Consider the following 26,117-nt stretch of genomic DNA (forward strand, 5'->3'; position numbering starts at 1 on the left):
ATCCAATAGCGAAGTTCTTGGTACAACTTTTAATTAAACTGTATTGTATCGGCTTCCTAACATTGTCTCTTCCGCCAGGGTTGCCAGCTGCGATTCCTACAAAGGTCAAAGGAGATAATTAGTACCGCTTTCAATATGTAACTGTTCCTTGCACTTCGTAGGAGTTGTAGAAACATCGCGAAAATGAACGAATTCGTAAATTTTGTTTCTATCACTTGGGACGGATCACGGAACTGAATATTGGCTGCCTTACTCAGGTTAAAACTAACTAAGTGGTACTATTCAATACTAAATCAAAATATGATTAAGAAATACAACGTTATACCTATTCCCTAATCAAAACAGTTAACTATGTACCTAATTTATTGTATTTTCATATTATGATATTATGTAAGTATCTAAGTTAAAACTTTGCCTTCGCTTAAAAGTTAAATCTTCACTAAAACTTTATTTTAAAGAATAAACCCGTGTTTTGTTAATTGCAAATCATTTATATTAAAACATCATGTTGTCGTATCATTTAATTAATTTATTATAGAAGGAATGAGGCAGCCCTACAGAGCGGGAAGCTCATAATAATAATTCGGATCGTCTTTAAATATTTAATTACACTGTTTTAATGTTATTTGTCGGCTTGTCTTTGACAGACTGTTATGTATTTCTCATTATCATTAAATATTATGTAAATGGCATATTGTCGTTAAATATTAGTAAATTAGAGCTCGCGTAATAGTTGATCGATAGAGTTAAAATTATGTACTTAGGTAGATAGTAATTTGTAGATATTATTATGAATATTTGTCACCAATGTTAGATGTGCATTAAAAAATATTATATGTACGCTAAAAGGGGTAGAGCCTCATATTATAAACGCTATTTATTAATAAGTATAAAAAACCCATTTCTACAATAATAATTACTTACTTTCATTAAAATAATACTTTAGATAATATCACGTTCTATTTTAGATATGAAATGCGATTTGCGTTAAATAGAAGCCTGACGAGTGGGGAGGGAGCAGGGACCGAGAACGGAATCATTCATTCGTTCATTCTCGTCTGTGGAGTAAATCCGATGAATTATTCGGCTTACGAAGTAAATTATAATTTATATCCTTATAATCGCGACTGCTTTTGGGAGATGAAAATTGTTGTGTCGATATTCATAGTACATTTTATTTCATTCAGGATACAGAAGCTTATAATTTTATGTATTCAATCTGCAAATTGCAGTTTATTGATTAGGTTATGAAAGTATAATAATGATTTTGGTTTTCATTAATTATTACAGACAGAGTAGATGATAGATCACTCATAGCTCCTACATGACGTACTAGTGTTATCGCAGCAAAATGTAAGGTCCCCGAGATTTCTTTCTGCGTTCATGATCACAGCGTAAATCCTTTAATAGAATCACTGCTTAATATAAAAAGAAAAGAAGTAATACTACACTACAGCTATTCAGGGTAAGTTCGGACACAGGGTGGAGCCTGCCCACACGGCGCGTTGAGTCAGCGTCGCGTCGACACGCAGCGCTGCCGTTTGACGCATAGCCGGCCACTCGGGTACGATACAGACACAATAGACATAACTACTAGTAGTTCGACTGCAAAGAAACGGACAGGTTTCAATATCTGTCAAATTCGTCGGGTTTCACTAGGATTATGAACGGAATGTGCCTCGCGCTGGCTGATATAATTTATTTTTAAATATTTAAAATAAAGATTTCAAAATTGGATTCTGACAATTTTAATCGCATGTGCCAAAACACAAACAACAATATTACGACCAAAGAGGAATACGTCCAGCGAATATGTCATAGTTTTAAATTCGTAGGTAACAAGTTAACAACCCTAGCGACGATTTTCGTCATAATACGTCAAATTTAAAAATTTTAACATCAGTTCTTAGTCGGCATACTCTATAATTCTATAATTCTGTCTACTCTGATAATTCTGTGTACTCTGATACACACATCTGAACGTCAACATGCTGTCCGTCGTGTGTGGGTTGCGCGCGGCTGCTGTCACGACGCAGCGCGCCATGTGAACACCTTGGTTATTTGTATGTAAAACAACACAACGGCAGCGCTGCGTCGCAGCAACGCGCCGTGTGGACAGGCTCTTAGTCCGGATAATTCAACTTATCACTAAATTAGTCAGTGTTTTGTTTTGCCTGGCGCTACGGGCATATACGGTATACCGCACTGCAACCGCAAACTGTAGTACCGTACCGTAACTGTAGTTTAATTTAGTGTTAACTTGAATTATCCGGACTTACCCTGTATCCGAACTTACCCTGATTAACAATACTTTAGGAATATTACTGGCTATTTAATACAGTTGCCTTATATACCTAGCAGTTTCTTCGAAATGATGCGATAGATAATACCAATATTCAATATTTAATTTAGAAACTGACGGTCTTACTACAAAATATTTTAACACCCGTTGAACAGTTGATTAGAGAAAAATTCAGTACAAAATGGTCTCAAAACAACTGTTCAACAGATGTTTCATCTTTTGTGGTAAGACCGTAAGAACCTACCTAAATAACATGATAGCATTATTTATAGACATAATGTTGGTTTCGTGTGATCTGCCTATTACAGTGTTCGTAAGCAATATTATTGGATAATTACATAATAAAATATCTTAATAAATTAACTTTTCCTTTGTTTAGCCATCGTTAACTAAAACTAATGTTTATAAGACGTTCATTATCCGTTATATCACACTATTAAAAACTTGTTTATTATGGTGATGAACCGTACATTTTTCATCGATGAAAACTATTCCATATCCCTAAGTTTCTCCATGCCCATTTAAATCGGCTCAGTGACTTAAGCATACATAAGCAACAGACAGATACACAATCACATTTATTTCATTAGCATATAGATATAAGATTAGTTATAGCTTCTATCCTTCTATATCAGATGTAAAATCCAATCCCATTTGCCAAAGCTATGTTGACCGAAGACGATTAGTTTCAGATCGATCTGAGCTACTACTTCAGTTCGTTCTGAGCTACAATTTCAGTCCGCGGTCGTGCCGAGAGTTTTGTTAGTATTTGCAGTTTAGTACCAAGTTAGTTTTGTTAATGAACACTAACTTTTACAAATACGCGAAGCTACTGACTTGATGGGTAACTCGTACATAATATTAGGTAGACGTATGTATGGTTAGCTTGCATACTTAGTTATTAATGTTAGAACTTATTTTAGTCTGTGGTCGGCATTAGCTTGAAACCAAATGTCCTAGCGCGCACCACGACTTTATGCAGCGCGATTATTTTATCGCAGAAATACAACGTACGAGAATATGACAGTGCGCGCACATGCGAGTAAATAATCGCAGCGGTTTTAAAATTGTGATTTGTCACATTTTGCTGTGACTGCTCGCGACGTTATTGTCGCGAAAATAAAATGTAGAATATGAAATTGTGTGGTACCGCGCTCACTGCGATAATAAAATCGCACACTCGGGCCGGCCGGCACTTCATTTGTGTTTCAGCTGTCTACAGATTAATACATAATTATTATCTGTCCAACAATAAACATCGTAGTGGTTTATATTATACTATTTGTTAAACATGTCGGCGCCTGTATCTCCAATGGAGTGTCCGTCTCCAAACGACACGAAGATAGACGTGGAACATATGATAATCACAGTACAAGAAAGACCACCATTGCGGAATAACTGACAGCCTTTCTTCAGCTGGGATCGCATTTCGCCATCTAGTATTTTTGTATTCAATATGAGATCCAACAATTCTCAGTAATCTGTCAAACGTTTGAATTTTCATTCTATAATGGCCAAAGAATTTTTGGGATACATCCGAAGTTCATGGTATTTCTGATAAAAGAAACCTCTGATAATTCTATCCGCTGTAAAAGTATGAGTCCAGTATTGACGAATTTTCTTTTGTTTTCTTATGACTCTCCGAAGTAGTAAATAAAGACAAGCAACTTGTACGAAATCCATGGTGAAAGTGAGCAAAGATCACTATTTATTTATCGCAGTGCGCGGACCGTACTCTCTGCGATTTTTTACAGCGCGATTTGAAATCGTGTCGCAAAAATTTAAATCGTGGTGCGCGCTAGGCCTTTTCTTTTTTTTTTTTTTTTCGTTGGGGAAATGAATAGTGTTAATATGTGCACGGAAGTGCGCAGTTATAGTATTTATGTTAATTTGTAAACCTAAGTTTGTGTATTACTTTTCACTACAGGTAAAATAAAAAGACATAAATTCGTTAAGAAATAAAAATTTTATTATTATCAGTTCAAATATCGTATTTACATTCATTTATTTAATTAGAAGCACATCACTAACGCAGCCGCGCCTGAGAACTGAGTTAGGCGGAGCGACAAGCGGAGCGAACAGCGTGCTACACACACATATTCCCTCACAAACACCCTCCAAAAATATCGACAATATATATTTATATTTACGTAAATTACAGAAAATATATCAATATAATATATCAGAGCACAAAAACTTTACAGAATTTTAGAATTTGAGAAAAGATAATTGAATTTCTTGTCATGTATTATACATGACAAGAAATTCAATTATCTATAAAATATAACGGTGCCGTTGGCTCTGAATTTTAAATTATTTTATATTTGTACAATATGCATAATATTTTAAGAATTTATAAAAATAATGAATCCATTGATAATACATAATAGCAGTATCTCATCCCGCCCGCTTTCCGCTCCCTCCCCACTCCGCTACTCCGTACGAGCGGCCGCTTTACATAAAAATTAATAAAGTAAATAAAATTGTGAGTAACCTATTTTACAGATAAAAAAATCTCATAAGAATTGCCTTAATGACGATTGGTGATCTCATTTTACATGAAATAATACAGGGATAGTTTTACATGACGACTATTCTGGCTTTTGGTATTTGGGATAGTTTCACATAACAACCATTTGGCCAGATGTGAAAGCACATAATATTAGGTACTCTTACGTACGTCTTAATTTCATAGACATGTATTTTTTGATACCTAAAAGCTGTAAAAAGTAGGCATTTCCAAAGTCTTCATTCGCAAAGTATTGAAAAGCTATGCCTGTATTATTTCTCCAATCCACGGGTAAATATTGCTCATTTATAAGAACATAATATTCTACATAATTGAATATATTATGTGTAAGTAACAGTAACTACAACAAAATATCTGCAGTTGCGAATACATTTGTTCTAAAACATACTGACTATTGGCAAAATGAAAATCGATTAAAGTAAAAACGTCGTTGTCATTATATAAAAAATTGAATTTAAAAATAAAAATCGATACCTACAAAATTTATTCGTAAAGCTCTAACGCGATGGAACCATTCCCGCTCGAGTGAACGACTCAATCGAATAAAGTACCATTCACAAATCGATACATCGATCTAGAAATAAAACTTACCTAACAAGTACCGACTACCCATCGACAGAGTCAACTCAAACTCACTAAACGAAATCAGGAGAAAAAAAAACATTGACTATATAAATGTATCTCTAAAACACCATTAACCTACTACCATTTTACCAAATAACTTTAAAACGAATGAGATAATGGAAGGAACTGTTAGATGGTAAAATAAATATCGCAAATGATTGTCCGGTGGAGATAAATGCTAACATAACACATTTTATACAAACGCGGACGCACTTTGCGTACGTACACGCAGACGTGCACGCACTTTGCGTATTTATACGCAAACGCGCGTGGACTTTGCGTGCACACGCCGCAACTTTGCACGCTCGATTATTTAAATTAAGTGCTTAGTAGGTGCTCATGCGTCGGTTTGTGAATGAGCATATCGGAACTATTTACAACCGCTTACAATTATTCGTCAGTTCAAAGTACAAATGCAAAATAGTGCGACTGCCACACTCGATCCACGTCTCTTTACTATTTTATTATCACAAATCGATATCGATTCTAATTGAAAATGATTCTAATAATACTAAATTATATTTATAATTTTCTTTGTCCATCGACGTGTAAAATTAAAAAAAAAAGAGAATTGAAACAAATGTCCACACCGAGTTTACTCCATAAATGCTCAACCCCACGCAATGTACAGTATGTTACAGTTCTGGCTAAGACGAGTATCGAAGCGATAACTAACTTAGGGTCAATTTATACTAGCGCAGAGTCGAAGCGCAACGAAGCGAATTTTTTAAACTGAACATAATAAATTCAACCTTAAGGCGACGCCTTGATAATTTGGCTGTAGCGATATCGATTTTTTCTCAGCAATGACTAAAGCTAAGAAATTAAAGTTCATTGTCAGTATTCATCATGTCTTTGTCTTTTAGTTACCCATAGCATAACACGATTGGTCAACTTTTATAACACAGAATAATCAATCAAAAATACCTCTGTAAAAAAAGGGATTCTAATTTTGCCAACAGAGGAGAGTTATTTAAGCTTCCAAAATTTGATCAATAGATTGGTTCAAGCATACACTTTAATTTGTTTTTAAATTACGCGACAAAAACCATTTTGTCGCTTACGCCATATTTTCCATTTCTTGTTTTCTATGAGAGGCCGGGCCGGCCTCTCATAGAAAACAAGCATACTAAAACATATCCAACACGGATTTTTACTTTAACGCGGCGTCACCTTAACTCCAAAGCGTTAACGCACTTTATTACTTCCGAGAATTTCAAAATGCGCGACATCCGCGCGAATTCGCGTGAATGCAACCGACTAACGCTAATTGGCCTCGCAGAAGTAATGTATGCGTTACACTCTGGAGTTGAGGTTGAATTTTCCGTGTTCAGTTTTTGGGAATTCGCTTCGCTTCGACTCTGCGCTATTATAAATTGACCTTTAGAAAATAACATTCGTGATTCGACATAGCCGCGATGAAATTTGTCGATTTCGTGAATTGTAGAGTCGTTACGTCGCTAAATGTTATCGCTTCGTTATTTCGTCCAAGTCCTGTGCCTCACTCAACGGGTGACCACTAGATATACACTTAGATACAACTCAACAAATCATATACAACGAAAGTATTGCGTTCTATACAATTTACATGCTAGTTTGGTGTTCGGAGCCCAATTACGATTTAACTAAGCGTCAGGGGAGAGAATTGGGGCGGCATAAATTTAGCCCATTTTTCGCTAAAAATTTGCATAAACATATAAATTGGTAAAGTTTGCTAGAAATTTTATTTCAAAGAAACAGGACATTAAATAAAGTCAATACTAATATCTTCCAGGCATTTTCTAAGGTAAATACTTTCTAAGCGCCAAAATAGTACCCACAATTCTCTCGCCCCGTATATCCTAAAGCTTTTCTCTACTCTACTACCGCGCGACCACCCGCTTTCTCTCCTAGCAAAGTTGACGCGACGCAACATAGATATTGACTAAAACTATTGCTGCAAGATATAACATTTTTGCCTTAATATTTTTTTCATATCATTATGTTTTAGGTGAGCCGCACTAAGCGACACTATACGGCAGCGACGCGACGCGAAACTTCACTTTTTATAGAACTGACGTTTTATGTCGCGTAGCATCGCTGCCGCTGTGCAGCTTATCTCATACGATTTCATACTAAATATTATTCGCAGTGACGTGCCGAGTCGATCCACTGCAGCGTAATGTCGCTTTAGTGCGGTCTCGACTTTTTACTTAACATTCCAATATTATTCCACGTAGCTTTCTTATTATTTCCATATCGTTCACATCTATAGGCGAGATATTATAATTTTTAGACAAAGAAGCAAGAGCTATATCGCGTCTCGTCTATGATAGGACTGTTCACTACAATGGCAGTGCAAAGTTAAGACATATGCGCTGTTAGTTTACTATGTACATTACACTACACGCTAACCCTTAAGGCTTCTTAATCCTTCGTCTATTTCTTCTGCAACTTTAAAAAAACCTTTAATTTTTCTTATGTAATAAAATGAAAAAGTGAAAAGTTAATATTTTAAGTTGATAATTTACTCCACAACAGCAACAAAGATAATTTCTCGGAAGAGATATTGTTTGAAGAAAAATAAAATTCTCGGAAAAGTGTCCCACTTAAAACGAGAAACAGAGCCACTTAAAGCTAAAAGTAACTCGAATTGTGTTGTTATTGTATTGTACACTATTTGGAACTAGAGTCTACGAGAGGATCGAGTTTTTACACTTGGCACTAATTGGTGTTAACGTTACTCCGAAATTTACTCTAATGACGGGGCCACAGTAACAACAAACACTTATTATAGCGATGGTCTCTTTTACCCCAGTTAGCGTCTATAAGATTTTCTTTGTTTTCTTCAATATTTTTTGCGCTAATCTAGTTTTTATGTTTCATAATATGCAGGTAGTCGAACTAAAAATATTATAAAATAAGATTTTATAAATCCTTGCCTTAAATTGCAGCTATTAGTTTATTTTTATATTTTATCTGAATAGATATTCTCAAAGTTCCACATCGCTCAATTAGCCAAAAATACTAGTACACGTGAGAGACAACATAATATCTAAAACAGTAGACACATAATTCATTCATCATCATCATCAACGTTTAAATTTTAACATCACGATAATAAACGACGTCTCTCGTTACTGTTGCCCCGTGTAGCGGGTGATCTGCGCCCTAACTATACACGAGGGTCCTAAAAATTTAGCTAATTCTCTACAGCTAGGAGCCACCCTACCATCTAACGTTAAGGACGGCCCCGCACTCAAACTGAGGGCTTCTCAACATTAATAATGTTCAATTGGCAGTCAGCCTGCCTAGCATACGCCAACGAGATATCTCACTCTCGAGATAATTAAAAACTACTCGTCTCATAATGTCAAAATCTCGACAATATCTCGACAAAACTCTATAAAAATGTGTTATTACGATGATAGATCTACGCGAGAAAAAATGTTTGTCATGCTAGGGTCAATAGTGATGAAGAGACAAACCATCAAACATCGAGAAAACATATAGAGTGAGATATCTCGTTGGCGTATGCTAGGCAGGCTGATCTCAGTAACTTTTATCTCTCTGACTCTCATGATGCAAATGCGACTGAAAGTAGACTGCGATTTGAACATTTTCAGTGACGAGAGTTCCTCTGAGATCTGTGTTAAATTTCGATCAATACAGTCCATCGCTTGCCTAAGGGTTTACGTCTTTAACGCCTCAAAAAACATGCTTATATTATAACTTTACAATTTTAATTAGTGATTTTAAATACTGCCCTAGCTTTAATATTACCTTATTTTGAAAATATGATGTGGCTTTGAAATTAATTATCTTACGGCATATTTGTCTCGCTTTGATAATTTGTATTACCAACCAATATTGTTCACAAATAAAAAAGCTAAGGTTTTTTAATTAATTTGCATTTTAGGGAAAATATACAGTATTTTAGCGCATAAATTGAGACGTTAAAGACTGAGTGACGGAAAATAGAATTTAAGTGCATTTTTCTAGCACCGTGGAAGGAATGTGCATAAGAATCGAAACAAATCGCTAAGCTCAATGCGTCACTGAAAAGGGGCGTGCGACACTCGTGTGGGGTAAGAGGAACATGCCATAGATCATCTTACCCCAGCAGTATAAATAAATACTCAAAACTTCCCAAAACGAGCGTATCAGAATAAAAACTCTTTCCATTTTTCTTTAAAATAACTTCGTATTTTAACCATTATAGATACATGGCACGCAGCTCTGTTTATATATATATTTATACAAATTAACATTGCACCCGAGAGGGATCACATGTATTCATATTTTCAATGAAATGCAAACATTCCTTATTACTATACTCCACTCGGGCTAACTTGTCGCTAGCGGTCATTGACTCCCTGTCAAAAACTTGTCATTTTCCATATAAAACCACGATTGACAATATCTGACACTTCATTGTCAATCGCGGTTTATATGGAAAATGACAAGTTTTTGACAGGCAGTCAATGACCGCTAGCGGCAAGTTAGCCCAAGTGGAGTATACCAAAATTTACTATTCTTCTGGTATATCTATGCCTTCCATTTTTGCTTCAATTTTTCTAGTATACTTTGTATATTACATTTTATTTAAAATCATGCATACATGTTGCCGCCCCCGGATGCACTTTCGACACACCGTTACCTTGTCGCCATACAATAATTGAATTACATGGATGGATACAATTAGAAGCTTAACAAGCGCTAAACATTTGTCGTAAGCGTTGACGGATGGACGTGGGATAGGCGGGGTGATGGCTCAGGTCGATCGACCTTTCGATCTTTGACCTCGTAGGTCAATCGACCTTATCGACCTTCGAATATTGGTAGGTCCTATCGACCGTAGACCTCAAAGATCTTGATTCTTGGAGATCATTTGAGCTTCGACCAGAGGTCCTAAGACTTAATTAGAGGTTGAAGGTCGAATCTACAAAACTTTATAGAGTAAAATTTACTCTTTAAAGTTACTTTACTCTACTCTATAAAGTCTTGTAGATTTGACCTTCAACCTCCTTATTCTTGGAGCTCATTCGACCTTCAACCTATGATATCTTGTAGATTATTCGATCGACCTTCCGTTCGTAGATGTATCATCATAGTTGAAGGTACAGTTGCCGATTTAAGTGACGTCGTAATTTACTATTTTTGTCTACTTATGTAATATGATGGCTCGATTGACAGAAACGTGACGTCACACTTCTATACATCTGTCTCTTTTTATACTAACTTGATATTATTCTAACGAATACAGAAGCGCAACGTCACAATCCCGCATCTGTTACACATGTGACGTCATTTCTGTATTTCTAACCTATTCTCTATACCTGTCTACGGTATCATGATCAGCCATCACCCCCGTGCGGCCCGCGAGTAGACTATAGGGAACTAACTACCGCGGCGGTCACTCTTCAGGTTGCATGGAGACGCCTTCCACCGTGAATATCGACACCTCTGTAACAAAAAAAAGAATTAATATTAAAAAAAAAAACGCGTTTAACAGTGTAATAGTGAAGACGTGTAAACTGTACAGCCCTACAAGGATCTTCTTGGCGAAGAAACACCGCCATCTAGTCGCCGCTAATTTAATCCAAGTCGTAGACAATATAATGCTAAGCACTCACATACAGTTTTGCTCGATCGAGGAATGACGTAGAGTTAAAATCACGGCTCGGGCTTTCGTCTACACATTCAGCATTGCGATAGTTTTACTCCAAATCGATATAATATTTAATTCCATCGAGCCTTCGAGCTGTGAGTTTTGCGGTCCACACAGTAATTATTACTCAATTTGGAGTAAAACTATCGAGCAAAACCGTATGTGAGTACTTAGTATAACGTCGTTGCGCCTGCCAAATATTTTATGTGTTTTTATTTAGGGGTAGACAATAAACGGTTTCATTTAATGATTGATAGATTTATCAATAAATAAAGGTCCTTAGTTCATAAATAATAAGATTTACCACCATACTGCATTTTTAATTTATTGATAATAGTATTGGATCCGACCGTAAAATCCTGCAGGAATCGTTTTTTTCGATCAAATTTATTTTAAAATAATCTTTAGAACGTATAGAATGGATTAATGTTGGGTTGCCTTGTCAAAAGTAGCCGCAAGTACCTCTAATTAAGTTTAATGTTCATGAGATAAATGCATAATTTGTTTGATTTTTTTTTCAGTAAATTTTACATCATTTGAAAGAAAATGACGAGAACAAAATAAGGTATAAATGGTTGCCAGCTCTAAGTCGGCCGCAACCTAGGGTTGCCAGCCCGTAAACGGACATAGTTCATCATCAAAATTGAAGCATCGATTTTTTAAATAATTTTGATACAAAATTAAAGTTTTATGCATTTTGTGCATGAATATCCATGGTTGCCAGTTGCACGATAGCCGCAAACTGGGGTTGCCATCACTTTTGTTTAAGACAAATGTTCAGGCCTACAATTATTATGCCTGGGAGAATTTGAGGACGTCGAGAACCCGCAAGATTGCAATTTTTATTTAACAGGCGTTTTTATTTTTTTGCGTAGTGTCCTGTCATTCCTCAATGTCATTCCTTCTTAGTTCTTATTTTTCCATTGAATACACGCAAATTTGTATCACGGGCTTTCATTTTACACAATTAGAGGTACTTGCGGCTACTTTTAACAAGGCAACCCAACATTAATCCATTCTATACGTTCTAAAGATTATTTTAAAATATATTTGATCGAAAAAAAACGATTCCTGCAGGATTTTACGGTCGGATCTTAGGATATAAGTCCAACCATCATTAAATAAAATAGTTTATTGTTACAATATACAGGATTTGGCAGGCGCAACGTCGATAAGAATAAATTAATGCCGGTGTCTTTTAGACCAATAGGCGCGTTGGTCAGAGAGTCATAACTTAGACCTTACGGCGCGTTCGGACGTGCGCGTTTTCTGCTGTAAAGTTTGGTAATTACGAGCTGAATCCGCGGCGCATAAAACGCGCACATCTAAATGAATGAATATTCGTTCATTAGGTATCCAATTAATGGAATAATCCAATAAGAAAATAACAAATAAAGTTGTGAAAATGTAAGACTTATCTTTAAATTATATTATTAGGCTGATTTTAGCTAATTACATTAAATTTTAGTAGCTTAAATACCTAATCATACTTTTGGCCTACCTATCTATGTCAAGGTTTTTCTATTTCCAGTGTCCACAATCGATACGTTTATGACCCTGTATAAGCCGTAAAAAGTAGTTTTATGGGCGCAATAAGTGTTAAGGGAAAGGGTCTAATGCGAATTTTATTGCGATCGCATTTCCAAAACGATATACCCTCCACGACACAGTTTCAGAAGCTTGAATTATACTTACGAGTTGACCTACTGTTTCGGTCTTCTCCTCTTTTACTCTATTCTTTTCTCTTTCTTCTTACATGACTACGAAGCCTGATGTAAAAGTTTATGTATGTTTGTTAATCAGTGTATGTTTGTTTATTATGTTTTAGTGTCTAAACACACTAGGCCGAAGTTAGTAGTTACGCGGCGTAAATTCCGCATGATTACGTCCGCAGTGTCAAACGCATACAAAATACGGACGGAACGCGACGGAATAGTGTGTCATCGGTAATTTAAAATACATTGCGGGCGTAATCATGCGGAATTATGCGCCACGTAACTTCGGCCTAGTGTGTTTTTTAATTCGAATTTACATGAATTAAGTGTGAATGGACACAATTGTTTGGGCCATCTGATTTTATGAATTAATCTTTATATTTTCCTGGGGTAATTTGTGTCAAATATCAATAAGAGATAATCATCGTAAGTTAACTTATCTGAGAAGACGTTAAAATCCTTTTTAAGCAAGCAAAAGCTTATTTCAAATCAGTGATGTAACTCCTTTTACTATAACATAATATCCAATTTGTTACTATATGCCCATTTTTTTATCTTTAACATAATATAAAAATCAGTGATCCACGAATTAACATGCGTTATAACTTCTATTAATTCGACTATATCTCACGTCTTAACGACTTTCTTTCGATTTACACCCGCATATATCTAGCGAATAATTTATTTGAGTTGTTTTTGTACGATCTGGAGTCTCCTTCCCTCGTTTAGTATTTTTATATTATCTTGTTTTTTCTGGATATTTTCTGCCAATTGTACTAATGGATAAATGTAAAACAGCAATAACATAAAAACTTGTAGGGTGAAGTGTTATCAAGTGTATGATTACATGTCTACGTGCTTATAAACGAATGTAGCCCGTATTACGCATTCGTATGTTTGGGTACGTTCTTTTGTACGTTTATAAGTGCGTGCAATCGTACCAGTCGGGGCGACGAGACGACGCTACGGATCCAGATGGCTATAGCAGCGCCACCGCTAGACACTGCGCGTCGCATACATAGGGTACGCTTGTGTGCGTAAGAGCGTACGCAGTTTGCGTGTGATTACGCGTTTTCCGCGTATACGCTTGCGTGTGTATACGCATTTTACGTCCTTACGCTTACTTTATATCATACGTACCGTGCGGCAAATGCGACAGTCTCCCCGGCAGATCGGCGAAGTAGTCATGTGACAGCGCGCGGGGGGCGGCGAGACGACGCGTCGGGTCCGGCTGCAGCAGCGCCGCCGCGAGACGCTGCGCTTCCCGCCCCGCCTCGCGTAGCCGAGGGAAGGGCGCGGAGAGGGGACGGGGCGCGAACGACGCCCAGCGCGCCGCGTTCTGTCGGTAACCCGGTAGCCGGGATACACCCGACCAGCTGTCTTCGGAGGGCGCTCCTAGTACCTGGGGAAAGAGAGATATTAGTATACTTCAAACGATACGAGTATGTTTTTATAGATAAGCCTAGGCATAATACAAAAATAATTGAGCACTCTTGCCAAACGCTGTGCTTAAAAGGTTATGTAACAAGGTTTCTCACTGAATTTAAATTCTATCATGATTAGATGTTTTGTGGCTCGCTTTGCGGTTCGAAACGTTAATATAATATTTGTTCTCTACTTCTATGGCTATGTTGCCTGCCTAACTACGGTACGTAATCCAAATAGTTTTTTTATACAAAAACATAATTTATACTGCACACATAGACACAGTCACGGTAACAAGTAGACCAAAAATACTGAAGCCTTTCACCATTTTTACAATTCCTCTATAACTTTTAAATTCCAGGTAAAAAATACAATCTACTCTCTCTACAAATAGAAGCTCTAAACAACAAACATGTCCGAAATTCAAACAGTTGGCGGAGGGTCGCCACATCAAACCCGTCGGTAAACATTTCGGCCACAACTGACGGCTACAAGCGATACAATCGCCCGGTAAACCGCTGAAAAATACCGGCCTATACGAAATAAGGGACGTGATAAAACTAAATTGAACTGCAAAACCGCCCGTGGCAGTTTCGTCCAAAATTAAAACTTTAAATTTGAATTTTGTATTCTTTTCTCTCATAAACAAAAAATAATAATAAGTCAAAACACATCCTCACACATTAACAAAATTAATGTCAACGTGTAAATGCACGATAGTGTGAATGGGGAATATCTGGGAAACGTCATGAGTGTGGCTGTTAATTTAAGTTTGATGTTGCAGGATCTTCCACCAATAAAGTCTCTCTATGCCAAAAACTTTTTGTACCCAAAATTTTTGCTTCTTCCTACTTACCCTGATTGTCTGACATGCCAGGACAGAAGATATTCGACAATACTACTGTGGATGAACCTACAATTAGTGTCACATTCCTGCATCGCGCTATCGAAGTTTTCTAAGTATTGGTGACCCTCGACAGAACACGCCTCCTTCATCATCATCACTCCCTCTGTCTCCTATACCTCCACACTGGAAGGAATACACTATACTGCAATGGCAATAGTGGTGTATTCACCTTGAAGATCTTATCGAGCTGGTCGTTGGTGTCCCTGACGCCGGGGAAGGTGGGCACGCCGCTCAGCATCTCCACGAATATACAGCCCACGCCCCACATGTCCAGCGACGTGCTGTACTCCGTGCTGCCGAGGAGGACGTCTGGAAGAGGAGACAACGTTTAGAAAAGATCAATGACGAAAGTGTGTCTATCCGTTACCTCTTCACGCCTAGACGGTTGAACTGATTTTGCTGAAATTTGGTATAGAGATACTTTGAGTACCGGGAAAGGAAAAAAAACTTATTATCCCGAGGAAATTTTTTGGTTCCCGCACGATATACGAGTTATTGCGTAACGCAGTTAAGTAATTTCAGTTTAGTAAATGTTTGCAAAACTAATCTTCTGGATGGACCAATAATAATTCGCAAAGCATCAAATCAAATTCGCGCCTTGTATATAAAATATTAAAGGTACTTTTGCAAAGCAAAGGGAAGGCAATCAGTAGTCTTGGTAAAAATGTTGCTTCTTCATATTATGTACACATTTATTTAACATTTATTGCACACAAGACACTATTCACATAAACATTGACATAGAAAGACGACACAAAGGACACGACACATGTTCGGCAGAAGTAATGCATCTTTTGTCCTGACAGTAAACGTGGCTGTTAAATGTACGGCAATGCTACCGCTGCTAAGCTGGAATCACCCTTGTGTAATGAAACCCTTCCAAGCCTCAGCTGCTGCTGCTACCGACCTGGCGGGCGGTACCACAGCGTGACCACCTCGTGGGAGTACGTGTGACTGGGCACGGACTTGGCACGCGCCAGCCCGAAGTCCGCCAACTTCAGCTCGCCGTGTGCGCTGATTAACAGGTTCTGGGGTTTCACGTCCCTGGTCAAACACAAAACATTTAATATAATATAACAGTAAGAGTCACCAGCAGCTAAGGGCCTGTTTCAAGGAAGTTGTTCCTGATAAGTGCCGGATAGTCGATCCACAACTTAACTTGACAGATAAAGTATGGAGAATCTGTCAAATAAGTTGTGGATAGCCTATCCGGCTCCTTATCAGGTGGTGAAACAGACCCTTCCTGTGGCATAGTGTCTGATTTAGCGGTATAATCCAGTGAAATTGATGTTCACTATTGTATCAATGTAAAAAATTGATTCATAAGTTGATCATGGCGACCCAATTCAAACGTAGGACCGTCATCTACCTATAATTCAATTTCTCTGATAAGAGATTACTGCAAAAAGTGCGCAATCCATAAATGTTTCTTATTTACTGTCAGATTGTAAGCTTTATAGATATAATTGAAATACCGTGTGACGTCGTATCACTAAGTCCGCGCCAGCGATTTGGGCGTTGGAAGCCAAATAGAAAAATGATTTTAGACATAGTTGACTATGTCCAAAATCAGTTTCCCAAAATGAAATGAGCTGCTGCTGCAATCAAGCATTCCAAAGCAGTTTTTACGATACAAAGACACAAATCCGTACATCACAGTCAAAGGCAGATCTTCACAATATAACGAGATTTAAACCAGACGAGATCCCCCCGTCGAGCAAAAAACCCGCCCACATTTTATTACGAAGACGCGGCACCGGATATGAGATCGCTAAGCAGTTGATTGTGACCGGGTAAACTTCCGCCGTCTGGGCCGGATGTATAGTTTGTGCAACATATCGTCTACCCCACAAGGTGTACAAATAGGGAATCTTTGAATCCTCTGATTTGTCACATCAATATTTTCAGCACCGTTCTCGTATGTATAGTTTTCATTTTATTTGGAATGTAAACAACAATAGTATAAGTACAAGCCATGGACAAGACCATACGGCATAGCCAACCGTCTATGCCGTATGGTCTTGTCCTGTGTCTGTGTGTCTGTGGTCTTGTTGTTTGTTGATTGCATTAATGACTTATGAAACTAGGTCTTTGGTTGACTGTTGTGAATTGTGATGTTGTGTCGTATCGTTGTGTCCTGGCAACCACACGATACAAACCGATAGCAAAACGACTCATAGTGATGAGAAGAGAGAGAGACTTAAGAGAATAGACAATATATATTACGCAACAAACAGTGTTATTAAATTAGCGTGTTTATAAAACTTTTATTTTCTTTAACGTTTCATATATTACAATGAAAAAAGTCATTGTTATAATAGTTTTTATTATTCGTAGGTTATAATAAAGTAAAAAGTAAGTGTGATACTTCAAGATTCTATTTAAGAGATTGTATAAGAATTTTAGTGCAATAATATGTTTGCATTTACAGAAAATGGATTGACATGAACAATGGCCTGTTATTATAATATGCATCAGGTACATAATACAGTATGCTCACGCTGATTTCCCATAGGGGTGAGGCGTAGACCTCAATTGAGGGCAATTCTAGCAGACATATTTAGTATGGCTCGAAATATAACATAATATTTTGTCCACGCGGAGACATAAGACGATGCCAATCTTCTGTAGATATAATCAGTGCCGGCTTTAGCACTACCAGCGACCATTGTTTAAATTTTTGTTTGCCTTCAGCGAGACACCCCTTTTTATCCGGCGCCCTGGGCGGTTGCAAACTTTTAAAGCCGCTACTGGATATAACAGCGATAACCTGAATAGTATCTGTCTGAAATCTCGATATGTCTGAAATGATCGACAGAGAATCTGTTTCATGTTTGGAAGCGCGTTTGATTCGATTTCACGCTCGATAGTTTCGACGTGATATTGCTCCCGTAACATCCATACTAATATTACAAATGCAAAAGTGTGTCTGTCTGTTAACTTTTCACGCCCGAGCCGCAGAACCGATTTTGTTGAAATGTGGTATGGAGATACTTTCAAACCAGGTAAAGGACATCTAGGATACTTTTTATGCCGGAAAAATGTACAGTTCCCGCGTGATAGTAGAATTTTGGCGCAAAGGAGTTGCGGGCGTCGTTTAGTCATAAATACATTTTTAGAAACAGAAAATAACATGACTTTTAATAACGATATGAAAAGATTTCCTAGGTGTTTTTACAAGCATAATAAGATTAGGCTCTACCATATCCTGCAAAGAGGCAACTTGCAGATAACACGTTCTCTTTTACTAATAAAAGTAATAGACATTTTCCTTGGTCTTTTATTTCTTTTAAGCTCATAAATTGAGATATTCTAGCCCAAAAAAATAACGAAATGTGTTAGATACCCAGACCCGATAGCCCCGGATGTATAAATAGCCCGTATAGGCCATGGCCTAGGGGCGGCAACGTCCATAGAGCGTCGGCAGATTTCGTACAATATGGGACGGTGGCCTACACTCATAAAAAATGAATTCGGCACTGTGATAATCCCTTTCAAACTGTCATAAATTTTCGATGTGTTTTGCACATACGGTAGCGGCGTTGGCGAGTGGGGGACGGGACACAAACTGGGAGACCGCTTTGGGCGCCGGATAAAAAAGGGAGCTGAAAGCAAACAAAAGGGGCGCCAATTTTTTGGGCCCCGAAGAAACCTCGCCCAGGGCACTAGTAGTGCTAGAAACCGGCACTGCTCGCATACCTGTGCAGCACCCTCCGGCGATGGCAGTACGCCAGCCCCCGCAGCAGCTGGTACATGAACAGCCGGACGTTGTGCTTGTTGAGTCCGCCAGGATGCCGCTCCATGTATTGTGAGAGATCAGTGTCCTGGAACAAAGATGTATTTGAAGTCTTCCATACTACTATTAAAGCTTATAGTCAAGAATTGAGTATTGCGACCGAGCATAGTGTACTCACTCGATCACAAGATCTTCCTTTCGGGATGGTCAGCCTTCTATAATATTATAATTAATGTAAGGGCTGTAAGTTGTGTCTTTATATATTCTGTCTTTCTATCTGTTACCTCTCCACATTTAGGTCGCTGAAGCGATCCGTTGCTTTGGGATAAAGATACATTGAATTCACAGTAAGTACAGAATGTCTTCTTGCCTGGGCAAGAAAGGACTGTATTTACATTCTGTACAATTTCTGCGCCAACGTTGTCTGGGAAAATAAAACCAGAAAAGAAAAGCAAATGAGTGTCTAAAAATCAGAACTCCCTCCTTCATCCAACATTGCTGCATTGGTAAAAACTCATGCATAATATGTTAAAATAGATTATGCTTCAATGTGTGCCAATTTGCAAAGCAAATGATGGTAATGGCTGCTGAGATCGATAATATGTAAAAGCGAGGATTCCTCCTGTATTTATGCTAATTGCTCGTGTAATTTTATTCCCTAGATGAAGGTGAATTTTGACACTTCTGTTGTATCAAATTTTTGGCTGTCAATGTCAAATAACTTTTAAATTTAGGAGTTACTAAGATATATATTTTCGGCCATCTCAGAACGTGTTGCGCAGCTGTCTACAGTTACACCAAACTACCGATAACCATTAATGAGCAAACAATACTTATATCCTAGAATTCGACATTCTCCTTGGGAATATCGCGACATCGCCTGACAGCTGTGATTTGTCAGCTTTCACCTGTCACTGTCAAGCGTGACAATGTTGGCGTGTTTCAGCTCCTTGAGCAGCGACGCCTCGACTGACAACTGTCATCTGTCAGTGTAGCTGTCAACTGTCAATGTCGAACTCCTGGTACTCACCACGAACTCGAAGACGAAGGTGAGCGTCTCCCACGTGTGCACGATGTCGTGTAGCGTCACGATGTTGGCGTGCTTCAGCTCCTTGAGCAGTGACGCCTCGCCTGACAACTGTCATCTGTCAGTGTAGCTGTCACCCGTCACTGTCAAACTCCTGCCACTCACCACGAACTCGAAGACGAAGGTGAGCGTCTCCCGCGTGTGCACGATGTCGTGTAACGTGACGATATTCGCGTGCTTCAGCTCCTTGAGCAGCGACGCCTCGCGTATCGCCGTGAAGGGCGCGCCTTCCTCCTCCTGCAGTCTGATCTCCTTCAGCGCCACCACTTGTTGCGTTAAACTGTCGATTGGAAAAAATAAGTTGAAAATGTATTCAAATTTTATTAATACTAGAGATCGCCAAATGGTCGAACGTTTCAACGACATTAGGACTACTACCTATATTTTGTAAAAAAAATATTGACTTTATCATATTTTGTAAAAAAAATATTGACTTTATCATATTTTTTTCAAGTCTTGTCTATGGGACTCAGCCGATATCAGACTGGCCGTGTAAGCATTGTCTTATAGTATCTAAGATTCAATAAAAAAAAAACTATAATCCATTTTCAATTTGTCACCTTGTTGTCAACAGACTTCAATCATAAATAAAAGAGTATAATTCGTATGTATAGGCTTGTCACTCAAAAATCTGTAATTTTTCCTAGTGTGTGTGTTGTAGTGTGTGTAATGTTTTATTTGTTGAAAATATGAATGATAAAACATAATTTCGAAATAATATTAGTTCGATGCACTCCTTCATCATATTTAAAACTATAACTGTGCAAAATTTCATTCACCTACGTTTCCCCATATTTCGTCAAAAGGGATACAAAGTTTTTAGCTCACGTACTAATATATAGATAGATAAATTACTGTAAACAGTTCCCTGCTTGAGGCAAGCGATATTTAATTTTATAGTTTTCATTTCGTGTATTCAGCTTTTTCAAGAATAGATGAAGCGCATTTCCTGAACGCTACCTGTCTTGGGCCTGCATCACAAAATTTTGGCAAAATGATGAATAGAGAAGGTAGAGTTTTTTTTCAATAGTATGAGCTACGACCGGCAAAAACCATGTTTTTCGAATCCATACAAAATTTCAGAAGAAAATATAAATAATTTCATATTATTTACATTAATTTGGAAAAATCTCATTACAGCAACAATGATATTGCCGAAAACGGCAATAAATCGCTCCCTTTGTTGCCTCGTGGGAGACTCGTGACGGTCTCGAACAATAACAATCTATGGCACATTTTCGTATGGATGAGAAATTTCGACTTCATCAGCAATTCAATGATCTTAGGAATTTTTGAGACGATGGCGAAAAAGTTGTCCGCAACTTATAACGTGAATACCAAACATTAAAAATATCTCCATATCCATCTAAAGTGCCAGTTTAGCGGTTTAGACAGTAAGGGCCTGTTTCACACCATTGCTGATAAGTGCCGGATAGTCCGTCCACAACTTAACTTGACACATAAAGTATGGAGAATCTATCTTTTAAGTTGTGGTTAGCCTTTACGGCACTTTTTCAGGAAGTGGTGAAACAGGCCCTTAGCATTGTAATATTACAATTTTTAATTTTTAATGAGAAATAATCCTTTAAGTACATACTTGGAAATTATAAAATACTTTTTCCCAGAGAAATTTTAACGCTTGCGCACGATAAACGAAATTCGGTGCAACAAACTTCCCGGCAACATATTTTACTTTACAATCTTTATAATCACAGAGGCAAAAATTCGCATACACAAACTACGCCTAAATAGAAGTCACGGTATTTACGTTGCGTCCGGGACGCGGCTCGACGCGGCGCCTCAATGGGAGTCTCGTTAGCGACCCACATTCACACCATGAATAACCACTTGCCTTTTATGTTAATCCTAACTTATGTGTCATATTCGTATTAATATTGTGCTTTTCATGTATTTACTATATTGTGTTCGTGGAGAATGAGATGAGTGTTTTTGATATTCTATTTGCCACCAGGTGCCGCTATGTAGCCTTAGGGTCATTCGTGTCAAACTGATGTCGTATTATGTCACGATAATATGCCTATTTGACACGATAAACACTAAGGCCCTCTATATAATATTAAACCCACATTGGAGGGTTATTATTTATCAGAAAGAGCAAGTTCACCTAACAGCTACATTAAGTTTATATCTGATTTTCCTCCATCGAACACATTGAAAAAATTAAATTATTTTAAGCGAACCCTTCGTGCGCGAGTCCGACTCGCACTTGGCCGATTATATATGAAAACCGTGTACTGTCTCATCATTTTGATTTAAATTATAAAACAGTACCTGGATGACCGAGCTTTGCTCGGTATAGCAAACACTCATTGACTTCGTGTTACTTAATAACGCCATCTGCTGGTCGTTAAAACAATTAGTTGCTTACAAAATAGTATTATTATTCGCCAATAGATGTCAGGAAGAGTCATATTTTTCAGTTTATTTATTTTGACATTTTCTGAATATATATATATATACAAGATTTGCTCGTTTAAAGATAACAATACTTACTTGCTATATCCTTTAAATACAGTCGCGTACGAGCCCTCGCCGAGCTGCTCAAGCTTGATGTACGCCTCCGACTTCCCGAACGGAGAGTCACCCTGTTGACAATAAAACGAAAATGTTAATGACAAGATGAACAAAATTTACTAAAATTACTTGCAATAGCAAATGCATAAGCAAAATTGTATATTATCTGCTGCCAATTGCCTGTGCTGTGGGCTGTGGCATCGCAAGATACATAGTAATTATTACGATTGTATTTACTCGTAATTCGAATTCTATAAATGAGGCCCATTGGTTTGGCCGTCGTCGTCAGGTGGGTGAAACTTTCGAAGAAAAAAAAATTGGGTTCCAAATTTAAACGTAGTACCTAAACTAAGTTGGATAATCTGTACAATTTTTAAGCAAGATCGACTGTGATTGGTTGATAAAAAAGACGAAGAAGAAGTTTAAAACTCAAAGTTCGATTTTCAGTTAGTGAAAATTATTTTGTAGCAACTCTTTCAAAAATTGTAAATTAGTGGATTAATTATTGAAAAACGAAAGGTAAGCCATTGTAAAATGTAAATATAACCGTAAATTGATAAATTGAAGCAAAACATAACTATGTGATATGTCATACCGTGTTCTAATACAAAATATGTCATAGTGATTATTTGCATATTTGTATAATAATTTACAACTTAAACTATAATAATATGAAAAAGATAGATTATTATTTCATGGAAAATATTATAATGTATCAGTATGTATGCAGTTAATTTCGAAAGTGTTGAAATGTGTCTATTGATTTATAGTAGTATTTAGTAATTGATTAGACGTTAAGGTTAATAACAGTATAACAATTTATGTATGGAAATGTAGTAAATGAAAAACTTTTCATTAATTTCAGATTTTTAGGTCCCTGTACTAGTGTGCAACATTTTAATCTGCAGGCTATGGTTGTTAAGGAGATTTTAGGAGGAGGAGAAGGAAGGTATGGAATTATGAGAGGTGCGGCCACTAAGGGAAAATCCTCTGATCAAGTGAGGTGGTATACAGCTGGCCTGAGCCCACGCGATAGATTTCAGCTGTCGTATGTACAGGATGTAACAAAACAAATCGGAATCGGAGCGTACGCAGCGGACGGATTTGTTGCCTAAACCTTGTGGATTAAATCTGTTTTATTGTTTTGTGTTTATTTAGCTATGTACAATAATTTTTATTGAAATAAAACATTTATTTGAGCTCATTTCTTTTTTATTTATTTTTTAATTTTTGGTATGTTTAGAGTGGAAGGTTTTGCACTTAAAAATTTTAACTTTAGTTTCAATTTAAAAAAATAATAAATGTAATTTTTTTTTCTTCTAAGTCCGACCTCTTGTTACGTAGTATAATATGACATTCTCTTTGGTCGTCATTTCTATCTCACTCGCGACTGACACAGCCTGCGATCTAAGCGACATTCGATGTAACAGGGGCCGTACCACGAAACCGTTTTGAAACTCAAACAATTGTACGAAAATGTCGCGTCCTACTCTAACAAACGTGAAATGAGTTGTTAGAGCAGTATTCTCGTCCGATTGTTTGAGTCTCAAAATTGTTTCGTAGTAGGCCTACAGAATCGGACCCCTAGTCGATAAAACGGAATTATCTGAAGGTGCGGCCCGTGCGGCTGTACATTTAATGGACATACAACCCCAGTAACAAAAAGTAGGTCATTTCATACGTATACGTATTGGAATCACCATTAATCATAGTAATCCTGCGATATTTACGAGGCGCGGTGACAAATGTTCCGCGCGGGGAGCAGCTTATCACTCATATATTTTCGTTACGGGACACGCAGCTGAGCGTTAGTGATTATCTAAATATCCAAAACAAGATAATGGCCAGTTAAAAATTGCTAATCATTACAAATTTTGCCCCAAAAATTGCTCCTGATTTGATATAAAGTCCAGTAGGCTTAACATTTTGCCCAATAACATCGGGTTGAAATTGAATGTTCAGTAGATAGCTACAAAACTGGTTAAACGACAATATAGGATACTTATTGGTTTTTTAACAATAACATGCTCACATACGTTTAAATAACGTTATCAAGTACGTGAGCGCTACGAAAGAATGGATATAGATATTTTCCTTTACTAAAAATACGTGAGTCGAAGAAAAATAATAATACAAAATATAGTTTTATCAATTTCAAATAAGTTTCTTCGTTGAAATAAGTACGTTTACACCTTTAATTTTTGGTAACTTATAATTTGAGGAAAATTTCATCTAATCGCAAGTCTTCGGTCGTTATTTTTTAACCGACTTCCAAAAAGGTGGAGGTTATATTTTCGGCTGTGGATTTTTTTTTCTTTCCTACATTGCATAAAGAAATTTATAATATTATCTAAAAATGACGACAGCTTTTCAGTATTTTCTAGTCTAGTGCGTTCAGATTATTCTAAATGTAAAAGTCTACTTCCAGCCAGTACTGAAAACTCTTCATTACTCTTATGTCGGTTCACAATCGTTGTGACCTAGATCATGCTAAATTACCTGGGTCAATAAGACCTCCCTCGTTAGCCACCGGGTAGTGAAAATTTCATATTTTTTACCACTCAACTAACGAACCTTATTATAAGTACTGGTGTTAAAATATATTTCGTACATTTTTATATTTCGTATAATAATTGCTTCATTAAAAGTATAGTTCTTGCAATCTACGAGCGCGCGTAGCCTTTATTTGTATTTGGAAATACGGATAGACATTTTCGTTAGTGTGCGTAGCTAACGGAGCAGTCAGTAGCGAGCGAGCCATGTACGCGTGTATACATAATATGGTCACCGACACAACTAAGGGCGCCGCGCGCTCATAGATTGCAAGAACTATATCAATTAGTAAGTGTTCAAGTCGGTTCTAGAACAGATTCGATATACAATTCACGCATCACATAAACAATTAAAAAACGAATTTTCAAAACAAAAGTTTATATTTAAGACGTATAACAACGTCTGCCAGGTCCACTAATTCTTTCATATCTTCAGAATATAATAATATAATAGGACATAATACATGAATATGATAAAATCTACTGTGCTTATTTAAATACGGACCCTCAAAGAATGACGGCACATTTTATCTCAAACTCAATTCCCATCGCACAACGTAGCCAGCTTTGAAAAGATTTTTATAATAGCAACACTTATGCAGTACAAAAATACCTCTTTTGTAGAAAATTGTATGAATCACGACTAAAGGAGAATAAGAGAACAAAAGAATACGAATACAGTTTAAGAATACAGTGAGTGAATAAACAAACATGTTTACCAGTTGTAAGTGATTAGATAAAACCAAATTCATCATATATCCTGAAAAGGATACCTTGATTAGCAAGGATAATTATTTTATATTCTGATCTCCAGCTATATAGTTAGAGTAAATGGGATTGATGTTTGCGTTTCTTCACATTCAAAACATAATATTGATGAAGTCGAAGATGCTACGAAAGTTATCTATACCTTAGGTAACTTTCGTAATTTAAGTGGTTTTCTTTTAATGCGGCATCTTTACGTTGAGTCATGATGGTCCAATACAAGCGGTTTCGAGCTGTATATAATTATAACCCCTTTATCTGTATGTTATCGCCTGTCAATCTAGGCAAG

The 26,117-nt window shown here is 37.2% G+C and overlaps 1 protein-coding gene and 2 long non-coding RNA genes across 6 annotated transcripts in view; all 3 read right to left on the bottom strand.

Moving 5' to 3' along the window:
* Window positions 1-2,202: 2,202 nt before the first annotated feature.
* On the bottom strand, window positions 2,203-9,779 carry LOC121738828. The gene is made up of 3 exons (XR_006037341.1): window positions 9,768-9,779; window positions 7,388-7,392; window positions 2,203-2,310 (listed from the first exon to the last, which is right to left on the bottom strand). It is a non-coding gene; the product is annotated as an uncharacterized LOC121738828 (long non-coding RNA).
* LOC121738827 lies at window positions 5,796-6,669 on the bottom strand. The gene is made up of 2 exons (XR_006037340.1): window positions 6,630-6,669; window positions 5,796-6,208 (listed from the first exon to the last, which is right to left on the bottom strand). It is a non-coding gene; the product is annotated as an uncharacterized LOC121738827 (long non-coding RNA).
* Window positions 9,780-9,885: 106 nt separating the features above from the next.
* The window catches only part of LOC121739336 (cyclin-dependent kinase 14), a 127,077-nt gene continuing 110,845 nt past the window's right edge, over window positions 9,886-26,117 (bottom strand). For all 4 annotated transcript variants that reach the window (XM_042131730.1, XM_042131732.1, XM_042131731.1 and 1 more), the window contains 7 exons: window positions 22,491-22,582; window positions 20,082-20,256; window positions 18,853-18,977; window positions 16,061-16,197; window positions 15,323-15,462; window positions 13,962-14,223; window positions 9,886-10,901 (listed from right to left, as the gene is read on the bottom strand). In XM_042131730.1, coding sequence (XP_041987664.1) covers window positions 10,852-10,901; window positions 13,962-14,223; window positions 15,323-15,462; window positions 16,061-16,197; window positions 18,853-18,977; window positions 20,082-20,256; window positions 22,491-22,582 — 981 coding nt within the window. In that variant the 3' untranslated portion in view covers window positions 9,886-10,851. The remainder of the gene's footprint in view (window positions 10,902-13,961; window positions 14,224-15,322; window positions 15,463-16,060; window positions 16,198-18,852; window positions 18,978-20,081; window positions 20,257-22,490; window positions 22,583-26,117) is intronic.

The sequence above is a fragment of the Aricia agestis genome, chromosome Z (assembly GCF_905147365.1).
Source record: "Aricia agestis chromosome Z, ilAriAges1.1, whole genome shotgun sequence".
In the NCBI taxonomy this organism is placed as follows: Eukaryota; Metazoa; Arthropoda; class Insecta; order Lepidoptera; family Lycaenidae; genus Aricia; species Aricia agestis.